The 21,929-nt window shown below is 38.1% G+C and overlaps 2 protein-coding genes across 2 annotated transcripts; both read right to left on the bottom strand.

The window, feature by feature from the left end:
* Window positions 1-4,738: 4,738 nt before the first annotated feature.
* LOC145491385 (EEIG family member 2-like) lies at window positions 4,739-17,277 on the bottom strand. The gene is made up of 12 exons (XM_081470575.1): window positions 17,015-17,277; window positions 16,789-16,909; window positions 12,612-12,641; window positions 11,555-11,674; window positions 10,700-10,746; window positions 10,228-10,575; window positions 9,646-9,686; window positions 9,204-9,283; window positions 8,792-8,862; window positions 8,437-8,468; window positions 8,000-8,075; window positions 4,739-7,337 (listed from the first exon to the last, which is right to left on the bottom strand). The coding sequence occupies exons 1-12, from the start codon at window positions 17,146-17,148 to the stop codon at window positions 7,304-7,306; spliced, it is 1,134 nt and encodes a 377-aa protein (XP_081326701.1). The 5' UTR covers window positions 17,149-17,277; the 3' UTR covers window positions 4,739-7,303.
* A 926-nt stretch (window positions 17,278-18,203) lies between these two features.
* On the bottom strand, window positions 18,204-21,636 carry LOC145491514 (uncharacterized). Its single transcript, XM_081470761.1, has one exon. The coding sequence runs from the start codon at window positions 21,593-21,595 to the stop codon at window positions 21,023-21,025; it is 573 nt and encodes a 190-aa protein (XP_081326887.1). The 5' UTR covers window positions 21,596-21,636; the 3' UTR covers window positions 18,204-21,022.
* Window positions 21,637-21,929: the final 293 nt, after the last annotated feature.

The following is a 21,929-nucleotide window of genomic DNA, read 5'->3' as shown; positions in this document are numbered from 1 at the left end:
AATGAGAAACCATAAGGCCTTCCTGACTATGCCTCGATCTTGCCAATTTCGCCATCCACGATAAACGATCTCGTTGAGAACATATTGGCAATTGGGGATCGCCACGAACTGAAAATGAACAGAATTGAAATCATTAATTGCCAAACAGTGTTAAATTAATCATAAATAGATCATAAACCACTGATTTCTATTGCTTGCTCTACAAATCTCCTAGGCCTGCTCCCGGTTTATTCATCTGGATTGACGCCGATTTCTTCTGCACATATGAGTTACTAACTTACTGAGATCATTTCCAAGAACTCACAACACGTTTGCATTTTGCATTTTAATCCTTCACAATTTGTTAAACTTGAGGCTGATGTCTTCTGCACATATTCTGAGGTGTTAAATTACTGAGATCATTTTCAAGAACTCACAATACAGTCGCATTTTGCATTTTAACACCTGATTTTAATCCTTCACCATATGTGAAATTTAAAAGGCTGATGTCTTCTGCACATATGCTGAGGTATTTACTTACTGAGATCATTTCCTAGAACTCACAATATATTTGCATTTCTAATTAATTCTTCACAGCTTGTGAAATGATCTATTAGAATATGAGGTAAATATGACAAAACGCAATGTTACTCCATCCAAGTGTATACCAACCCTTTTCCGTTTTTTATCAGCGGCCGGCTGCTGCTTGAGGAGACTAAGACTCTGATTAAAATCAGCGGGCGTTTTGTTCAGTAAAGAACTATTTCCTTCGATGTCCATGATTTCGTGAAGCTGGTTTAAATCTGAAGTGTCTACTTGTTCGACGATATCTGCAGCGAACTTCTCATATTCCTCAGCTCGACGCTTGTATTCATCTCGGCTGTAATAGTGCTTATACGAGGCGATTTTCTCCAGAAGATATGCGTCATCCAAGGCAGCTTCAATGATGTCTGTAGACGTGCTTTCTTTGCGTCTTTCTCCTTTATTGCATTGGAAATTGGGATTATTCCTCCAAAGCCATTCTAGACCGATGTACAGTGGATTGCTGAGAATTTCGATCCATCTCCGTTCTTCTTGGCTTCGCATTTCTGTCTTCGTCTCTTCAAGCTCGTGTACATTGCACTTAAGCATATGGTATATGGCATGTGGCAAATGGCATATTGAATTCTTTATTGTTTGGCAGATTTTCTTGCAATCCCAACTGCACTTGAAATGACATCCATTTTCTTTGTTGTTCTCCCTCTCTGCGATGGTTGTGCAGACCTCATTTATAGTTTCAAGTGTCTTGTTGCTATCGGTCTCGTTGATCTTGGCTATGAGTTTCCAAACTTCAACAACATCGCTTTGTGCGAGAGCGTCTTCAAGTTGCTTTGAAGGCTAGTTCTGAGAATCCCTCCCGTTTTCAGCCGTTCTAGTTTAAGGCAACAAGAAATTGTCTACCTCCTCCTTTGTTCCCGTCTGTACTAGTTCCAGAAAGTTTTCGATGGTGTCACCTGACTGGTTTTTGTGTCTTGATTTGCGAGGGAAACTTCTTGCGCCATACTACTTTATAATTACAGACCGTTCGAGTGTGTTCTTTCTATTTCCTGGAAAGGGACATCGAAGCAATTTGATACTTAATCTCCAACTTGAACGACAGCTATAAAAGTTAACGCTAATTGGTTGAAGGGAAAGAAATTGTCACAGGATCTGCGTTATAGCAAAGTATGTGGTTTTTTTTTTCATTATTAACATTAGCGTTACTGTAAAAACCCGGTTGTAATTAATGAAGATCCTCGAAGTTCTGGTTATGTGTAAAGATTTCAATTAAATAAACAAAACTTACTCGGACATAACAAATTCCTGGGTTCAATAATGACTTAACAACCGTCCAAGCACGAACAATCAAAACTATCGTTTCGTGCCTGGGGTACGGGATCCCGGAGGAGTTGAAAAACGCGGGGTCTGGTGGAAAACACGGGGTCTAAGTGAAAAACATGGGATCCGGTGGAAAACACGGGGTCTGGTGCAAAACAAGGGGTCTAGTGGAAAACACGGGGTATGGTGGAAAACACGTGGTCTAAGTGGAAAACACGGGTTCTGTTGGAAAACACGAGGTACTGGTGGACAACAATTAAGAGCAAAACAGGGGGTGTAAGTGGAAAACACGGGGTGTAAGTGAAAAACATGGGGCACCGTTTTTTTTTTCGCCAAAATAGTAAAAATGAGAAGTGGAAATTTTAGTTTAAATTGCAATGAAAATCAATTCAGCATCTCGGCGTGAAACGCTTTTCTCAAACATTTTGTGGAGAAGAAAACCATTCAAGAGCCAACGTGCCTTGCAGTGGTTTTCTTTTGCATGGGGCGTCTATTTTATTTTCCTTTATAACTTGCGGGGATTTTTTTTACCTTTGAATAGCAATATTGAAGTATTAAAGATTATTCTGCTTAGTATCTTCAACCATGAAAAACAACAGTTGCCGTATGTGTTCGATTAAAAGCCGGTTACCTGTAAGTAGGACCTCAAGAAATGGCAACAAAAATTACCATAGAAAATAAGGAATAAACAGATAAAATATGCCTGGCCCAGCTATCAATTGGGACCTTACTAGCTATTCATAAATGATCAGACTCCAGGTTTATAATTACTTCCATCGTATTGCACATTACATAGGGACCGGTCATTATTTATCGCGGGGGGGGGGGGGAGGAGGATTTTTTTGGGGGGGGATCCTTGGATTTTTAGGATGACAGGAGGGAGGATCAGTCATAACTGAAAGCCCAAAAGGGGGATCACTAAATGTTACATGCCCAAACAGACTTGGTGGACGGCTATTTGGCACTCTAGAAAGTAACTTTGCAGTTTCCAATCACTTGGGATGGTTAGTTGCTGGTATGTCAACTGACATCAATCACAGGGTTCTCAGTAGAACAGCGGATTTCTACCGGCTGTAAAATCGAATGTAGCCGGCCACCTGCTCCAGTCATCAAAATTTCTACACATATAACAAGAAGTTAAAACTTGCAGACCGAGACGTTTCAAGAAGAAAATGGTATTTTAATTAAAAAGGTGAAACAGCGCTACATGCTACATCTACTTTTATGATCATAAAACCCTCGATTTTCCGTAACACTTTGCCCCCTAAAATGCATTTGGCAACCTACAATCTCAAAATTCTCCGGGGAGCATACCGCCGAACGTCCTACGCTAGCTTGCCCCATCGGGCGAATCGGGCCTCACTTTAATTCAGATGCCGCCTATTATGCTTTATTGGACGCCTGTGAAAACTTCTGCTAAGAACCCTGATCAGATATCGGGAATCGAAGACACGGATCAAGAGACTGCACCATGGCGGCTTCATTAAGTCAGCATCATAGTTCGAAATATTACTGTCACATGACCGTTAAAAGCGGTAAATATACACGTCGAAAGGTGAATATGTGTGCGAAGACATTGAGGGGGGAAGCACGAAATTAATTAATAGCTATGATGGGGGATACTTCAATAAAATAACATTAAAAGGAGGATCAGCTAAATGTTACTAGTTTGGGATGTCACATCCCAAAAAACGGCTGCGAAGGAGACTAGGCCGGGGACAGCCCTACGAGGCACTAGCTCTCCATCTTGGGGGAGTATACGTAGAATACTGCTGGTAGCCCCTTCCTGCAACGGAAACCCACATTGATGCCACGGATATCACTTATCAAAACACCCTGACTTTTCCCTTATAAAAATACAATTTCCCTGAGTAAATGGACACGCACACAAAATATCAGAACTAGTAGCGGCTTCTGGTGTGAACATAAAGCCCTCTTTTCCACTCATTCAATAGGACTGATAAATATCGTTGTGCCTTCAATGGTATTAACTCAGCCGTATTAAATTATTTCGATTTTCCCTGACTTTTCTTCTAAATGTCTATTTTCCCTGACTCAAATTTAAATTCCCCGACTTTTCCCTCACCTTGAAGAATTTTTTTCCATGTCCATTTCCTGATGTGGCAACCCTAACCCGGATAAGCTCTCGCGCACTGTAAGGACTCGGCAAAATTTACTCTTAAAACTCATTGTACACAACGATAGGAAGCGAAAAACGACAAATTAAATCCTCCATGAGACACTTAGCCTGTTAAGCTCATCTCGACCAGAATCGAGACAGACAGAGAGAGAGAGAGAGAGAGAGAGAGAGAGGGAGAGGGAGAGGGAGAGGGAGAGGGAGAGGGAGAGGGAGAGGGAGAGGGAGAGGGAGAGGGAGAGGGAGAGGGAGAGGGAGAGGGAGAGGGAGAGGGAGAGGGAGAGGGAGAGGGAGAGGGAGAGGGAGAGGGAGAGGGAGAGGGAGAGGGAGAGGGAGAGGGAGAGGGAGAGGGAGAGGGAGAGGGAGAGGGAGAGGGAGAGGGAGAGGGAGAGGGAGAGGGAGAGGGAGAGGGAGAGGGAGAGGGAGAGGGAGAGGGAGAGGGAGAGGGAGAGGGAGAGGGAGAGGGAGAGGGAGAGGGAGAGGGAGAGGGAGAGGGAGAGGGAGAGAGAGAGAGAGAGAGAGAGAGAGAGAGAGGTAAGGAAAGGCTGACTAGCGCGGGGTCAACAGCGAAGGAATGAAAGAGACATTGATCGGTTGAATTACCGGCAAGTTTGGCCAAGTTTCAACCAACTTCTTCACCAGAAGTGTTGACTTTTCCAGCTCGGCTGATCGTTGGTTACTAGGATGCGGTTGACGACCTATATCACGAGACTAGTAGTAACTTGAGCCCAAAAGTGGCACCAAAAACAAGCCCGTGACTACAGCTGTGACAACAATTTGCTTTATTTACATTCTAAAATTAAACCAGCGAGTGACTATAAAATGGAGAATAAAATCTTAGATCACCCTTCACTTAATGTCAAAGAGCAGCAGAGTAAGGTCTTGGCGCGGTCTTCAGAACCAGCTGAAGAACTTCACCATGAAAGAACTTTTCCCTAGAGCTCTTTTAACATCCTACCACATCATGCACTACCAACATTATTCAACCACTTAAAGTCATCTTCACTTTCTGCTCAAGTATCACGCGATAAGAAATAAAAGCATTTTTAACAATAGCTGGGAATGACTGGTGACGACCAAAGAAAACCATTCTAGCTAGTGTAGCCTTGATGTTTTGTCTTCTACACAATATAGGCATGTTGCATTCCCCAACACCTTACCCCGCAAAGCAAAAAAATAACAAGTTTTTCAGCAACAACCACACCCATGCCTAGGCCCCAGTGGCCACGAAATACGATAAGATCTGGGAACAAGTATTCCTTCAAGTTGTGAAAGTAGACAATAAGCTTAATGATCCTAAATTTCTTTGACAAATGTGTAGTGCACATTTTAAAAAATCATCATTCAAAGGATTTGCATTAAATTAAACAACCAATCTGGTCTACATGCATAGAACATTACGCAATCCCTGGAATAGGACTCCTTCACTGATAACGATGATTTTCTTTTTGTATGGCGTGGATCCTTACACCTATAACACTCACTCATAATTTACAGTGCGACCAATTTAAATGATTAGAACTAATATTTGGTCAGCTGAAAATGTTATAACCATCAACAACCATTTGAGATGAACAGATTCATTTCAATAGCACCATTTACTACATACACACATACCTATCATTAAGTGAAATGTTAATAAATACTCCATTGCTTGCCCTGCAATCAAATTCTAAAATATTTGAAGGAATATCTTATGGCAGGGTTTGAGCTCGTCAATGTTATTTACCTAAATCTTTGTAATATTAAAACTCTTCTTATTTGCTCTCATAGGTCTACAGTATTTTCTCTTAGCTGTAGATGTCTTTAAATTAATGGTTTAACTTTTCATTAATTATTATAAATTTGAGAAAGTTGAAAAAAAAAGCTGGTTACTATAAATTATAGCACACTTATACTTAAACAGTCAAATAAACAATTGCAAAAGGTCTAACTACAATCATAAGTTTGTTCTTTTGGTTTCTAAATCGATATAACTAACAAAATAATTTCTCATTAAAACTGCCAGTGTAAACTGCTAATTTCATCTAGCATGGTATTCAATATGTATTTAGCAATAGTGCAACCAAGTTGAAGCACTGCTTCAATTTTTCATTCCGATCAGATCTGTAAAAGCAAAACTCTATATGAAAAACCAGATCAGCCATTCAGAGTCCCCAGGACACTAGATGACTGTTGTCAAGAAGCCTGCTTGAAGGTTCTCTGTCTCCATACACTGCTTTGTTTTACAATACACTTAATGTAAGTTCTTGGGAGTGAAGTTTTAGTAACAGTGGTAGCCAATACCCATTTTGCAGTTTACAAAATAATAGACAGGGCCGTAGCCAGAAATAAATTATGACTGAGACAATGTCCATGGTAAAAATCTCTACTTAGGTATTTAGCACTTTCCTCTACAAAAAAAGAAAACAACAACTAAAAAAATAACTGAGGAGGCAAGTGCCTCAGTTTGCCTTGTACTGGCTACGGTCCTAACAGGATAAATGAAAGTGAGTTGCAATCAAACTTAAATGATCACAAATTTAGCAAACAATCAATGACTGGATCTACAGTCACTAAGTTATTGCATGCACTCAGTTTAATAAACTAATAATAGACTTCCATCATTTTGTGATGCTTGTTCAATGTCTGGAAAAATACTATCCACTACCCCTCAAATATAGTAAACAAATGGTTAATATTATCCATCAAAGGTATCAACAATTAAGAAAAGAAAAGCATTCTAAAACTAACAACTAATTTGCACAGAATTGATCCAGTAACCTAAAAGACAGAGAATCCCTTTTCTTATCTCTGCCTAACAGGGTATATACAGTGGGACCCCACCGTATAGCCACCCTGTTAGTGGGGTCAGTTTTTTGTGGCCCCTTGGTGACCAGATTAACAGGGTTCCACTGTACATCCAATGGCAAGTGGTTATATTGAGACAAAACAATAAAACTCTTACTAGAAAACATGAATCACGCCTATGTGACACATAAATTATTAGAGTCACACTTCCTCCATCCATGGAAGAGAAAACAAGTTAACACACGTACATGTATATACATATTTCAAAAATGTAACAAACTTGTCTCCTTGCCACACAATACTCATTAACAGTGGGCGTGGCAACTATAAAAATGTAGTTATAGAAGGCCTAGGGTTGATCTATCATGTTAGCCCTCAACTAAGCAGAGCATATGCATATAATATAAAACACTAGAAAGAGCTTTCCCTTCAGTAATGTTCCTCTCTTCCGTGTAAGCACTCTATGGAGGAAGTGATGTAAGCAAAGGCATACATGAACTGCCTGGTCCATGGATTACTGTAGTAGAGGGCATATTAAATTTACAATGTCCGGTACTTGTCTTCTGGAATGGGCCTGCAAGATTAGAGATAACAGATTACAAGACATAGATTAGAACAAACTCTGATTTAAACCCTCCTTGGCTTCCTTTTAAGCTCTAAAAAGAAGCTCACACAGAGCTTCAGCACTGGTAGAAAACAAGATATTAAATAGTAATGCAAAGATATACCATTTTATGCAAATTGACACATATGTATGACTGTATCACCATGATGCAACTACTGATAGTTGACACTGATCTTGTGATAGCATGATACAAAAAAGAGGTGACGTCAATAATAACAGAAATTTTTCCTCTCTAATAACTGTACTGACACAGACAGTCCTCACCAAAGCACACAATTTGATTCATTGAAAAGCAACTTATCATATCTATACCTAAAAAGAAAAGGCACAGTTACAGTCTACGCTACTTGTTTCTTCCACTTGCATCATGTCTCATACAAAGTTATTCAAGATAGCTGGAGAGGGCTGTGATACCAAACTGTGTGCTGCAGTTATCTGACAGCTGTACAGCCTTGTATTCCCATGAGCAGAGTAGCAAAACACATGGGCATCAGCAAATTATTATTATTGTTATTATTGCATCTCAGAGTGTTGTTGCACATCATGTTATTCATCACATAGTGGAAAGTGGAAAGTATAACTGCCAAGGTCCCTAGAGACTATAAACCAACCTGCTAAATATTCCTCCAGGAAGTGTTCCATCTTTTGTGAAGAACACGGATAGCTGATTACCTTGAAGTTCATCACCTAATCCATAGAGAAATTACATTCCACTGCTGATTAGAAAGCTCACAACTGATATCACAAAACACACCTTGACATGAGAAACTGGTTAGTCAACTAAACACTGTTATGTTCTGGTTGGTTCACTGTGATTTCTAAAAGGTCAGTCAGTTAGCGTTGATTGTATATTTGTCACCAAAACTGCCCTCTGTGTTACCAGAATAAATGGAACACCCTATCCAAAAAAGAACTTTTGTGAACTATTATGTTCTGATCAGCTGTTATCCAACCAGCTATCAATGCCACATTGTGTGTGCCAAGAAAAATGAACATTGCTACATGTATAATTATTCGTTTAATAAAAGACATTAGTACTGTGTTTTACCTGATGGATTTTCATCACCTGAAAAATTGTGTCTGAAAGAAAATCATTCACAAGCATTACACAAATGATGAAATAAACACAGATTACACAGCTGTCGAAATAGCGGTATATAGAAGGTCCAGAGGCGGACCCAGGAGCAGGAAAAGAGTACCATGGTGGATGTGGGAGATAATCTTGCCATATCCATCCTTGTCTTAAATTATCAGTTAAATACTGCATTACATAAATATACTTTCATCAAGATTTTTGGGAAGTTCAAAAAAAATTTTCAACAAAAGACCCCAACAATTACTAGTTTGTAGTTGACTGTAATAATAACAATAATAATAAATCTTTATCAATTACATTAACTCACCCACTAAATATTTGCTCAATGACATCATCTGCATTAACTCTACTGTGACTTGATCTTTGGTCATCTTGTTTCTGTTTACAGAGAAATAAAAATGCGGAGTGATTACAATGCAGTTTTAAGGTTTTATATTCACACCATTGCATTACAGTGGAACCCCTGCTAACGGACGCCTCCCATAAGCGGACATCTCCCATAAGCAGACACCTCTCTCTCTAAACTCTTTAGCAGACACTTTTTCTAGTCCCAAGGGTGTCCACTAACAGGGGCTTCAACTGGGGTTTGAAAAATTTCAACGCCTGATCCCAAAAACTCACCATTCATTGTACTCCATCACCAACAGTAGAACAGTGGAAAAACAAGCTAAGTTTGAGTCAGTGACTGCTTAAAAGATATATAGATTACACGTACAAACCTTCCAACTAATTCTTTTGCCTTGCCTTTCTGCAGGAGGTGATAATGTCTGTTCAGAGTCACAAAAAGCGGTGTCACCAGCTTTTGGATTGTTAAGGATGATAAACACATCATTGTACAGCTCAGAAAACAAGGAGGAATGAACAATCCAGCAACCATCAGCGAAGCAGACCAGCACATCATTGTCACTGCTTAATTCTGGTTACCACATCCATGACTATGGCCTCTTCTGCTAAATGGGATTGCAGATTATCCTGAGGGTCACCACTCCTGTCCTTCCCATGACCACCCCCTCCCCTTCCCCCTCCCCCAATCTTCCAAATCTTTTTTCCCTCCACATCAAATCTGCCAGGTGCATGTAGACACTCTTGGGCCGCTTTTTACAAGAAAAAAAAATACAAGAAATTGTGTATAATTATATAAAACAATGGACTAAAGGATACAGCCTGAGTGTTTAACATGTCCTGATCCTGAACTCTGTTTCCTGCATAAATTGACAACAGTAATTAGTACTTAACTACAGTATAACTTCAGGGCAGTGACTTTACATATTAGATACTGATTAGATACTGGTACATCATTTATGAAGCTTATATTAACACATATTGATGTATAGAAATCTACAAGCTACTTGGTAATATATTAGAAATCTCAACCTGGTAATCTAATACAATATTTGTTAATCAGAAATATTGGGGGTTTTAAAAGTGTTAGTAGCTGGCATTTACCCAATGTTACATAACATGAACTAACTTTTAAAACCCAATGGTGCTGCATACTTGAACAATAAATCATTCTTTGCAAAAAAAAAAAATAAAGAGTGGCAGAAGTGGCAGAAGAAATTCAAAGAAAAGAAACAAAATGTTTAGCAGTGTGTAAGTTCTAACAAACAAACAAACAAACAAAAAAAAACCAGAAAATTTTCAAATAAAATGTTCTTGAACACAAGCTAAACAAAAAGGCATGTAAAGAAATGGTGAGTGCATGCCACTTCAGTATGCCAACACCATTCTAATATAGAATACCTCCTACTAGATCTCCCCTCCAAGCTGGATGAAAAAGAATGACCAGTAGAGTACCCTGATATCCGTGACAATTGACTGGTGCTCCTGACATGGCTACTGTTGTTACTGCTGCACGCTGGTTCACTGAAGCTGCGTGCATGCCCAGGAATGAATGACACTTTGTCAGGATCACTGCCAGCAGCATCCTGGCTTTCTGCCGCACTTTCTGGACTACTGCTGAGGATTGATTTCCCTGCCTCGGCCCCTGCAGTTGAGTTGTTTGTTGAGTCCTCAACAGGATGGTCAGAGGGTGGTGCTCTGTTTTCTGCAGTTTCTGTAGTTATTTGATTGTGTGAAGGTGCATAAGGCCTTTGGAAGAAAAATTCACATGATACTGATGAGACCTTTTCTTAGAGGGACAATTCACAATGTATCCTCTATATGCCATAGTGTAGAAAAATAATTAAAAGCAAGTCTTCAGTTCTGTACTTACACTTTAAAAAGTGGATCTCCTGATGTGAGCTGCATGCTAACTTCAACCTTAAACACACGTAAGCAATTGAAAATAAATGAGACGTAAAGCTTACGTACAGACTGTGCAACCACTGCAAAGTCACTATAAGGACCAACATTCTCATTAATTTTTTCCCTTCAAAAATGATAAAAAGAACTAATTAAGTAAAACTACTGGGCACATCTACCAAGCGAGCAGTTTCTCCTACACCGACACTACGTGGCAAAAAAGATCTCTCATGAGATTTCTGTACTAGCCTGTGTTTACAATATTATTCTCAAGGTTTCTAAAAAGATATATTTGTAGCACAATATTTTGCAAAAAGAAAAAAAAAAGGAAATACATTTTTCTAACAACACAACTTAGTTAAATGACCTTGCTCTCCATGAGTTCTCATAGCTCAGTAGATAGAGTGCCCGCACAGTGTGCGGGAGGTCATGGGTTTGATTCCTGCCGGGGACTCAGACTTTTTCTTTGTCCCACACTTGTGTCATGTTTAGTAGTTCACTTTTCACATTTCATTACTGCGCTTAAAATTCACCATCTTTATTCATTTATCACACTCAGGAAGACTTCGACAGTGCTGATCCTAGCAGTATGCAGGAGACTTGCCACATATTAACTCAGCTAAATGACCTTAATGACCTTAATGAACTTGCTCTCCATGAGTTCCCATAGCTCAGTGGATAGAGCACCCGCCTGGTGTTCGGGAGGTCAGAGGTTTGATTCCTGTCGGGGTCTCAGATTTTTCTTTGTCCCACGCTTGTGTCATGTTGATCAGTTCACAAACAATAGTTCACAAAACACAGTAGTTCACAACATAGTGTAAAATACCTCAAGAATAGAGTTGTCCTGTCGCAAAGTCTTGTCTTCATACCCCTCCAATATATATCGCTTTGTAGTAAATGAAGCTGATCCAGCAAACTCTGCAAGGTTGATGTCCACAAAGCCAAGCTGGGAAAAAAATTTAAATTAAAGCATTCTTCATTAATAATTAATTTATAGAAAAGCTCACAAATATTAATAGTACAGTGTATGCCAATTGATGCAACGGTATACATGTCTTTCCTTTGTGGTTAAAATTCTTTTTTGCAGAAGTGGGGGAGGGGGTGGCGAGTAGTTGAGTTCACAGCTGCTTTTCAAGAAAGAAACATTAGAATGGAGAACTGTTGTGTGTCAATGAAAATTACGACAGTTCACTGTCATGGTTGCCGAAGACATCAGTTTTCAAAATTTATTTAATAATATTATAGTTTCCTGACAAAGTAAATACAAAATGCCAGATATATATTAATTACTATGGTAGCCATCTCTAGCCTCCCCTTCAACCGTCCTTTCCACCATTTTCTCTACGACTAATAAGCTTTCAACAAATTTGTCTTTTTCATCAAGGAAAAACATTGCAGAGATACAGTGACATTGCCTAGATACATCTTCCTGCCTTCAGTGGTATAGACCAAAATCAGTTTTTCCTGACTTTTGAAGAAAATGTCAATTTTTCTTGACTTAAATTTAAATTCCCAGACATTTCCCTGACCTTCAAGAATTTTTCTCCTGACCACCACAACCCTTCTGGACTGTGTTAGAGACTTAAAGAGAGGGTTGTGGAAGCTTATGTTTCACCATACAATACTTTTACTCAAGGTGTTCACAGATTATAATTACATGTAATTGTCTGCAGTTGAAATTAAACATTACTAGTTAACAACATTCCGTTGTCAAACTATCAGTCTGTAAATTTTGTTAAACATTTAGTTCTCATGTTCCAATGTGTCTATTAAATACAGAAATGAAAAACAGCTATTTGAACATCACCAAAATTGAAAATAATTTAATTACAAGCAGCAAATCTAAACTAAATTGGTGGTCAGGAATCTAAAGTTTTCCATACCTTTATGTGAGCTTTGCCCCCTTTGGTTTCCTATAATGCAAACAAGTAAACAATCTCTTGAGAGCCAAGTTGAACAAGGTCATTATGGTTACTGTTAATTTAATTACTAAGTTACATCAGGGTAGAATGTACAATACAAACAGCTGTCATAGAGTAAATTACCTACAACTGATGTACTGAAGACAGGATTGATCATCGCAATTATACATACAACTTATTATATTAAGCAATTTCACAACTACTTATTAAGTTATAACTCCGATGATCAACCATGTCTTCATATGATATCTTTCTCTGCAGTTCAAATAGATAATCATTTATATATTCACTTGTAGCTGATGAACTCTTTCAATATATTACCCAAGTCATGAACTACATGTACATGTAGGTTTACATTCACTGACACCCTGAAAAACCTTCAGATGTGTTGTTTACAATGTAGGTACTTTATGATCAGAAATATAATTACAAAGGGAGGAAAAAAAAATACATGTAAATTATTTCTACTACATCTATCAAATAAATGACAAATTTTCAACCTTAAAAAAAACCCCGTAAAATAAAAGGAAGTCTTTCAACTTTCACAAAAAATTACTGAGCTATCATTGCTGAAAATGCCGACCATTGCAATTTAAAAGTGAAATTTGAAATGGTAGTTGAAATTCAACCTGCCTTAAATATTAACAAAAAGTAATATTATTTTGAAAGTTAGCATGTCTTCTCATAATAAAACAACTTTTTACAGTGGCTGATTAACAAAGAAAATTACACTCATTTGGCGTAAGACCACATGAACAGCAACTGTTCTTATTCTAACCTAGTATTCTAAGCAATTATACCACACAAGGTGGAAAATGTATTCAAAACCCTTAGCTGATTAATTGTTAATTGAAATAACATTTAACCAAGACACTTGTAAATGTAAATGTAAATGAAACCAGTCCTAGTAGGTTTTAAATGACATATCCTGCTCAGACAGTTTATATATATTTTTCAAAAGGTTACATATTACTGATAAGCTATATGAAAAGCTTTTAAGTGACTATATGCGTTATTAGTTTTACTGTGATTAAAGGTTTGGAAAAATATGCATTTAAACTGACAATACAAGTAAATTCCTAAAAAAATATTTACCCTGTCTGAGAAGGATACACATCAATTACAATGTATACCACTCAGTCTAAGAATAAATTTGGTATTACGTTTGTCTCCAGACATACAGTAAGCCATTTCCAAGTACTTGCATTTAGTATCTGTTTAAAAATGAGTGCTTGTGCAAAATGACACGCAATGAAAATGAGTTTGACTTACATGAAAATGAACATGCAGGTGACACAAATGTTTTATGAATGGATTTAAAGGAAAACTCATCTTGAGGCACAATGACATCCCAGAAATGACTATTCATCTATCAACAGATTAAATACTGTAAATATTTTCATTCATGACTTAATTTCAAAATGGCTTAAACTGATTTACTTGTTGTTACAAAAGTCAATTTTATGCTCTGTATATATAATATAACTAAATGTACAGCAGTAATTTAACATTTCCAGGGTGGTATTTTATATAAACAAAGTTGAATTGAAACCATGATAGAGACAGGTCACACTTCACAAGTTTTGATATACCAAAGGATATCACCAAAAATCTGTCTCCAGAATTACTTCTGATCTGCTTACCTTTTTCTTCCTTATTAGCATACTTAGAGCAAACAATAATTTAAACCACACTGGGATTAGGCTTAAAAAACAATTGTTTGTTTAAACAACATAAAATGGAACTTTGATCATGATATAGCCCACTAAAGTGTACTGTTACAGTAAGGCAGAATTTAATGCCATTTTGGGCAACCACTTGCTAAAGAGAAGATAGTCTCACTAAAGTTGAATAACAAAACAATTATAATTATGTGTTTCCTGATGATGAATAATGTTTTCATAGCACAGATGCTTTAAATACAAGACTGATGCTATCAAAACTAAGGACAGACAAGATTAATTCTAATCTGGTGCCAGTCACAGGATGTAACCTTCCCGGAACACATCCTGAAGGAAGGTTAACCTCTCTACAGCGAAAGAAACAACTTAATTCATGTACATGTATATGTACTGTCTCGTTCATGTACATGTATTGTCTGTATTAAATTAACATTTTTAACTTAATACAAGGTGCCTGCAACAACAAGCAACAACCTAGTCTTTTAAACTGAAAGTGTAAAATATTGATTTAAACTTATATACCCACTGCATGTAGTGTATATGCTTTAAGCCACACATGTATGTATAATTGTAAGAATATCTGCATAGAACTTTACCTGATCTTCAATGGCATTCATGAAGTGTGCTACTGAAAAGGTGACACCAAGCTCTCTCAACAGTTTTACCAGTAATACATTGTATGTTTACTGACTTGTCAATCAAAGACTCTCCAACTTGTTAAATCTATCCAAATTTGCAAATATGGAGCTAACAAATTAACTCTGTAGACTGATATAACAGATAAAACCAACTTACAGTTTTTTGAGACATGATATACTGATAATACAAGAAGTATTTAGCCAAGAATATGTGTCTGGTTTGAGTGAAGTAGATTGCAATCATATGCAAATATTTATGTTGCAATGAATAGAGGCTGACAAAGCTCAAAAGAAAAAAAAATCCTCATCAAGGTAAAATTATTCCACAAATTAAACTAAAATAATATAAAACTTTTTCATAATCAGCATAAGACCCAGAATTTAAATACTTGTTAGACTCAACAAATATCTAGTTATCTGTTACTGAGCCAGAAAAATTACTTACATAGCAATAAACATTACTTTTGATTAAAATTTATAGGCCTTTAATAAAATAAACATACTTCGGACTTTCAGGGCTAGAATTACATGAATAGCTTGATAAAGGAGCAACAAACGTAATTTCTAGTCTCTACTACTGAAATTTAGCTTATGCATAGACTACAACGATATTTCCAGTATTCATTCAGGTATATTTAGCAAAACGAATTTATCCCTGAAAATTGCTTAACTAAAGACCATTGACACAAAACTGAAGAGGACAATTTTAAACCGTGCACATGCTTTGCTCTTTCGTACTGAGATATACATGTTACGACAGGAAACATGGCAATCGACTCAGCATAATCAAATAAAGAGATCGGAAGCACATGCAATGACAGCAATTCCTTCTTCAAAGTAAAGAAAATAATAGCAAAAACTTGCTGGTTAATTATGTAAAATTCATTCCAGAAATTTGACAATCGATTATTCGCGAAAGGAAAATTTCCTTCACTTTTTGCATGAGTCAAGCTACAAGGTATAAATAGACTATTGTGCGGTTAAAATGACCCGAAGTCTTGACATTTTCGGAAGCAACATCATATGCGTTGTTCGACTTAACCATCACCGGGCAATATAAACGAAACTTATTGCACGATCATGGAGGGACTTAAATAATTCCCTTCATTTTAGGTACAGTAGATTAAAAACCTTAAAAGAATCTATGAAAAATGGATTAGAATGTCCTGAATCAATCATTGACAACTGATTTACAAGTTTTGAGTAATACATTCAAGATTTACTCGGTCGTTCCAGAACAACAAATCAAGCTTAACGACAACAACGAACCATGATATTAGAAAAATAAAGTGTCAGCAAAACGCATGAAGAATAGTGCTGAGATAAAGAAGAAATAACGCTAGCTAAAATTTTTCCAGTGTGACAAGTAAGCTTCAAAGTTATTCCAATCATCGGGACAAAGTTCAGATCGCGGGATTTTATTTTCGCCTAAACGGACACGTTCACAATTCTTCCGTCATCGATATTCATCCTTCGAGTCCCAAAATCAAGGAAATGATAACAGCTATCGATAGAACCGAGAGAAAGTCCTTTAATCGGGCCAGAAAAGCTTTGCCAAGAGTGCTTTCTATCCTCAGTAAAAAAAACTCGACTTGCAGGTGGCTCATAAAATTTGGCAGCACCACTGGCTGGGAGCCCCGGGCGACTAAAAAATTGCAAAACAAAACATCAATAAAAATTACCACAATATACAAGTAGGAAACTTGCGAGAAGCGTAAAACAGTAAAATCAGTAGCAATTACAAGAAAAAAACGGCAAAATCCTTGAGAATCTTTTAACTAGTGCGAGGATTAAGAGCGACATTCGCCGGCCGCCTACCTTTCGAATGGACACTCTGTAACTACACGTATCTAAAACTCCAGTAGAGACATTCGCAGTCATTTTGCACGGAAAGGTTACGTCCTTTCCCCACTTCACGCAGTGGTTGCCAACTTCCTCCCTTAAAGAAGAGAAAAGCATTAAAACAATGAAGAAATTAACAAAAAATACCCCGTTAACAGACGTGCCCTTTCTCACAGTACTCAACAACTAATAAGCTTTATACCTCGTTGAAAAGCTCGTGAAATTTCCACCTTCCAGTAACCTCATTTTGGCGAAAAGGACGCCGCTCACGAACGGAACACTTGATAGTTGATTTAACTTAAAGTTAACGTCAAACTTAAACTTCTTCTTCTTCATGTTTGTTTGTTATCCTGGGCTTCTAAGATTATGTTTCTTTCTCCAACCCGCCGACGACATTTTCACAACATCAAAACATCGACATCTGCCTGTGAGATCCCAGAATGCTCTCCGCTTTACAACGGAAGTGAAATATTGAAAAATTACTTCCGCTCGTTCTACGTGGTAACAATAGTCTTCTGCCCTGACAGTACCATGATAGCGATGTTCTATACTATAACTGCGTGTTCTATACTATAACCATCTTAAGTTAAGTTGTTTTTCTGTAAATAGTGTGCAATAATAAAAACTGAACTGAAAGCCGTGCTATTGCTAATTTAGTGAAGAAATCTATTTCCGTAAACACCAGGCAAATTCTAAAAAAGGCTCAAAACCTGATTTACTTTCCATGTTTCTTGGAATTCGAAACAAAGAAAAATAGAAAATAGCGTGCCTCGTGACTGACTGCAAGAATCGGTTCTTTGACTTTGAGGTATTTTGGCAAATTAGAAAGTTTTCAAAACAAGATTCAAAACAAAATAGATGTAGAAAGTTCCTAAGTTCTGAAATTAGTTATATTGTGAGTAATTGTAAGTGGTATTTCAATGAAGAATTATATTTCCTGAGACACTAGGTAAGTTCCATACTGACGCTTTTAAGCTTAAAAACTTTCATCACTTTTACTTAGTTACTATAAATTTGCATTAGGAAGTAGAGCACCGCGTAAGGTTACTATTTTTAGCAGGTGTTAGTTATTAATCTCAGTCTATTGCAAAATTCCCCCACTGCTGCATGTGTCAATTTCTTTAATATTGAAGTATTGTGGTGAGCTTGGTCTGAAACTGGAGTCAGAAGTAAAATTGGTTTAGCACCAAATTAGCATTTGTTACCAAAAAGCTAAATTTGTTAATTAACAGGGGAATCTTCGTCACGGACGATGCGACTATTTGAGGGTACCTTCAATTTGATAAAGAACTTTGAAAATCAGATTAAATGACTTCAAACTGAAATTTGTGACACCGTCCTTAAACTCGCTTTATTTGAAGCAAAGAATGCCGTTGTTAATAGTCAAAAAAGTTATTTGAAGAGCAGATGTAATCTAGTCTGCTTTGCAGCCTAGCAACAAAACAAGGAAGGCCTTATGTGTCGGGAGTTCTTAGTCCTTGTCACGTCATGGGGGTAACAATAGCGGGAGCCACGTTTCACGACGATCAATAGTGCGCATGTTTGTCTGATGATGTGAGTAAAATAACGCTTGTTACACATGTGACCCCATAAACGACTTCCTGATCCCGGAACGGAAGTATTGTTCTGTCTTCTCGTCACAAGAGCGGCATGTGATCCTTGCAGTATTGTTAAATGGAGCAAATTTGGCCGGTATGATATTGGGTACCCACAGGAGCCATAATCGGGGACGGAGACCGTAGGTGCGCGCCATTTCTAGTATTAGGGTTGTCCCCATGATATGGGACAATAATTCTATTTTTAGAACAAATTGCGCCATCGCCTGCGGCACACGCGCGTACATGCTGCGAGGATTTTTGCGGATGTCGTGCGGAGGAAATGGCGTCCGAAATTCCCGAAAATTTTCATGTTTTTGGCCCACAACTCAACGCGTTCACGTCTGTTGGAATTTTGCTTAAGTATTTTCGTCGTAAGCTGCTCCAGTTTGAGTGAAGTAAGACAGTATCGAATTTAGGTATGTTCCGCTGTAAGCTTATATATATCGCTGACCAAGTTGTGTTCCGACGGATGCTTCTTTCACATCAGCTGTACATTACTCCACTTTAAATTTCACATATGTTGAAGATTAACAGCTTTTCCATTACACAGCAAAAAACTAGCTGGATATATTTAGATATAGCAGAGCTTCAGGGCTTCATAGTTTCCTAGCTCCTCTTGCCACACACTTGCGAGGAATTTGTCAGTCTATCGCGACCGAAAAGTAAAACAAAATAATTGCTAGTTTGAGTTTCGCTTGAATTTTAAGCAACGCTTGATGTTTCATCCAAGGCCCAATAACTTTACGTCCGTAGATACTGCTCAGTTTTATTCGTGTAAAAATCCAGTAAATTCTCTGTTGTCAATGAATGAGAGCGCCCGCCGATGCGTGTTTTCAGTACAGTCAGTAAACATGACAAATTGTACTTCCGCCGCTCTTTCGTGTGAAAGCGTACATCGAACTCAAACAATAACTCTATAGTTTTTAAATATGTTTAAGATTGATAAATGTTTGAGAACATATTAAAAGCTAAGCTGGAAATATGTGAATAAAGCAGAAATAATCAGCAAAGTTACGATGACGCTTTCTTTAATCAACTTGGAATAACGATTTCGAGTTTGTTGATCGAGCTATCAAAACTCCTTGTCTATTTTCATTTTCGCAGTGTAAAACTTCACTATGCTTATGTTGAAGAAACACACATGATGTTAGTAACCTTTTTTGCGTTCGTGAAATTTGTTACAGCATCTCAGCACAAAAGATAACGAAAGAAATCTTTGTCAAGATTTGTTGACAATTCAAACACCGACTCGGACTTGAAAGTGCACGAGCTGCACTATGCAAATGAGCTAATTGTACACGTCAGACTTTCCTTTCAAAAACTTTTGCAAACTCACCAAACAAGCAGAAACGATAAGAAACCGTCAAAACAGGTTTTGATTATGATGAACCATTGTCTGAGAAACTCACAAATTAACTCGATACCAGAGTGTAGAGTTTTCTTGCTATATTCTTAAGTCAGAACAAACGCAAAAACATACGCGTAAGCTTACAACTAGCGTGAGCAGATCTTAGTATTCATTCCCAGCGCGAGATTGAAGTCTTGTTTTCGACCCTGAAAAACCCACCTTTTCCGTTAGCTCAGAGCATAAAACTACATATAAGCACCCTGGTTCGTATTCCCTGCCTTATTCCCTGCCATCGCTGTGAAAAATACGCAAAAGAATCTCTCAACTCTCACCATTTGATCACACAACGTGACAACATCCACGCGAGAGCCCCCGACACATGCGTGAATCCGCGCGGATATATGACGTCAGGATGGCGCAATTTGTTCTAAAAATAGAAAAAATGTCCCATATCATAGGTGCGCGCGAATCCCGAGACTTACGGTCTCCGTTCCCGATTATGGCTCCTGGTACCCATGAATAACACGTCATTAGCTATTGACGTTTTTGGCTTTATTGATCAATTCTGACCACCCTATCAGAGGGACAAAATCGTTTCATTCGTGTCATAATTTCTAAGAACTGGACAATTTGACCTCAAACTATCATAACGAACTATTTATTCTAATATATTTCCTTTTTACTTTTCGATACTTTTGACGTCATATTGCATGCTCTGGCAGCGTAACTGTTTTCTTTAATTCTTAAAAGAATTCAAGAGTGACGGCAGACTAATAATGATAATAATAACACCGGTTAATTGGAAGGGAATGACAAATTTTAAGTGCAAGCTTGAGATGGGTACACTCACTAAGTTCCCGTCCACACTAAGCCGGATCGATTTGAAAACGGAGGTTTCACTCTGAAAACGCATCAAATGTTTACCGTCTACACTACCGTGGCGGAAGAATTTGAAAACGCAACAATCACCGCTCATTTTGGATTTGTGTTGAGGAAAACTCGGTCAGCGAAATCACATGATTATCGGGACGCCATCGTTTTCGAAAAGCTCCGTTTTCAAGATATCTTACATCCACACGAAAACGAAAAGCCGGCATTTTCAAATTCTTTCCGTTCGAAGAGTGCTTTTGAAAAGCTCCGTTTAGTGAAGGATAGGTGTGGACGGTAGGCCTAACTGTAGAAATAGGGCTTTGTTTTCGAACGTGGGAAAACGGAATTTTCGGAATTTTATGATACTAATAACTGAGATACGAGAATTGACTGCTCAGGGATTCTTCCTCCTGAACGAGTCCTCATTAAGAGCTGGTATAAAAGAATGTTCGAATTCTGCCGCAAAGCATGCCGGGCCGACTTGTGAGCCAACAAATTGAACTGATTCTCTCCGACGACGACGACGAAGATGTCTTAAACGCCGGGAAGCAGCTAAACACTTGTACTTCAATCTTTTGATGATTTGCAGCATTTTCATGACGAAACAGAACAGAAGGTAATCAAGTGCTGCCAGTATGCCTCCAAACACCAGTGCTGGCGACAGAGCTACGAGGAACGAGAACAAAGCCACCATAAATGTTCCTCCAAGGACTGTTAGCGCACTTACTGACACTACCACGAATGAGCTTGATACGAAGGTAATGAACAAGAGGAGTGGTAGAAAAATAAGGCTAACTAGGATAGCCAGGAAGAGTGAGAAGACTGCATGGTTTACGATAAATTTCTTGATTTTTCTGAGCATGCGCACTGCTTGGCATTCCTTTAAATCTTTCACTCGTTCCGCCACTTCCCGCAGATTATTCATCAACCAAGGACACGTGAGGTCGATATCTACGAGCCAAGTCATGACGAAAAGGCACTAGAGACGAATATACAAGACATCGTAAGAATCTCTTCAAACCATTATATTAATAAAGTTAATTTTCGATACAAAAGAAAAAAATAACTTGAGTTATACGTTCCAATCACTGAGGCTTCCAGTGGCTTAAAAGTGATTCTTAAAAGGGTGTTTTTGTACGAGCTGAGGAGAAGATCTTGTGCGCGCTTTTTGCGCTAACAACAAGTATCATCTTCATCAACTGGAAAGCTAAGGCCGAAAAACAATTTCAGTTTTATTTTTTCCCACTTTCAGTGCAATCGTCTTACCTGCTTACTCTACAGAAGTCGATTTCGAGAAGCTT

This window comes from Orbicella franksi, chromosome 1, assembly GCF_964199315.1.
Source record: "Orbicella franksi chromosome 1, jaOrbFran1.1, whole genome shotgun sequence".
In the NCBI taxonomy this organism is placed as follows: Eukaryota; Metazoa; Cnidaria; class Anthozoa; order Scleractinia; family Merulinidae; genus Orbicella; species Orbicella franksi.
Note: the sequence above shows the minus strand (reverse complement) of the source record. Positions and strands in the feature narration are given on the sequence as shown.

Excerpts from the sequence above, each read along its gene's own strand:
- LOC145491385 (XM_081470575.1), bottom strand. The coding sequence starts at position 17,148 with ATGAAGAAGAAGAAGTTTAAGTTTGACGTTAACTTTAAGTTAAATCAA. Across the intron at positions 16,910-17,014 it reads TTCACGAGCTTTTCAACGAG|GGAGGAAGTTGGCAACCACT; the intron begins GTATAAAGCTTA and ends CTCTTCTTTAAG. Across the intron at positions 10,747-11,554 it reads AGGACAACTCTATTCTTGAG|GTTGAAGTTAGCATGCAGCT; the intron begins GTATTTTACACT and ends CGTGTGTTTAAG.
- LOC145491514 (XM_081470761.1), bottom strand. The coding sequence starts at position 21,595 with ATGACTTGGCTCGTAGATATCGACCTCACGTGTCCTTGGTTGATGAAT.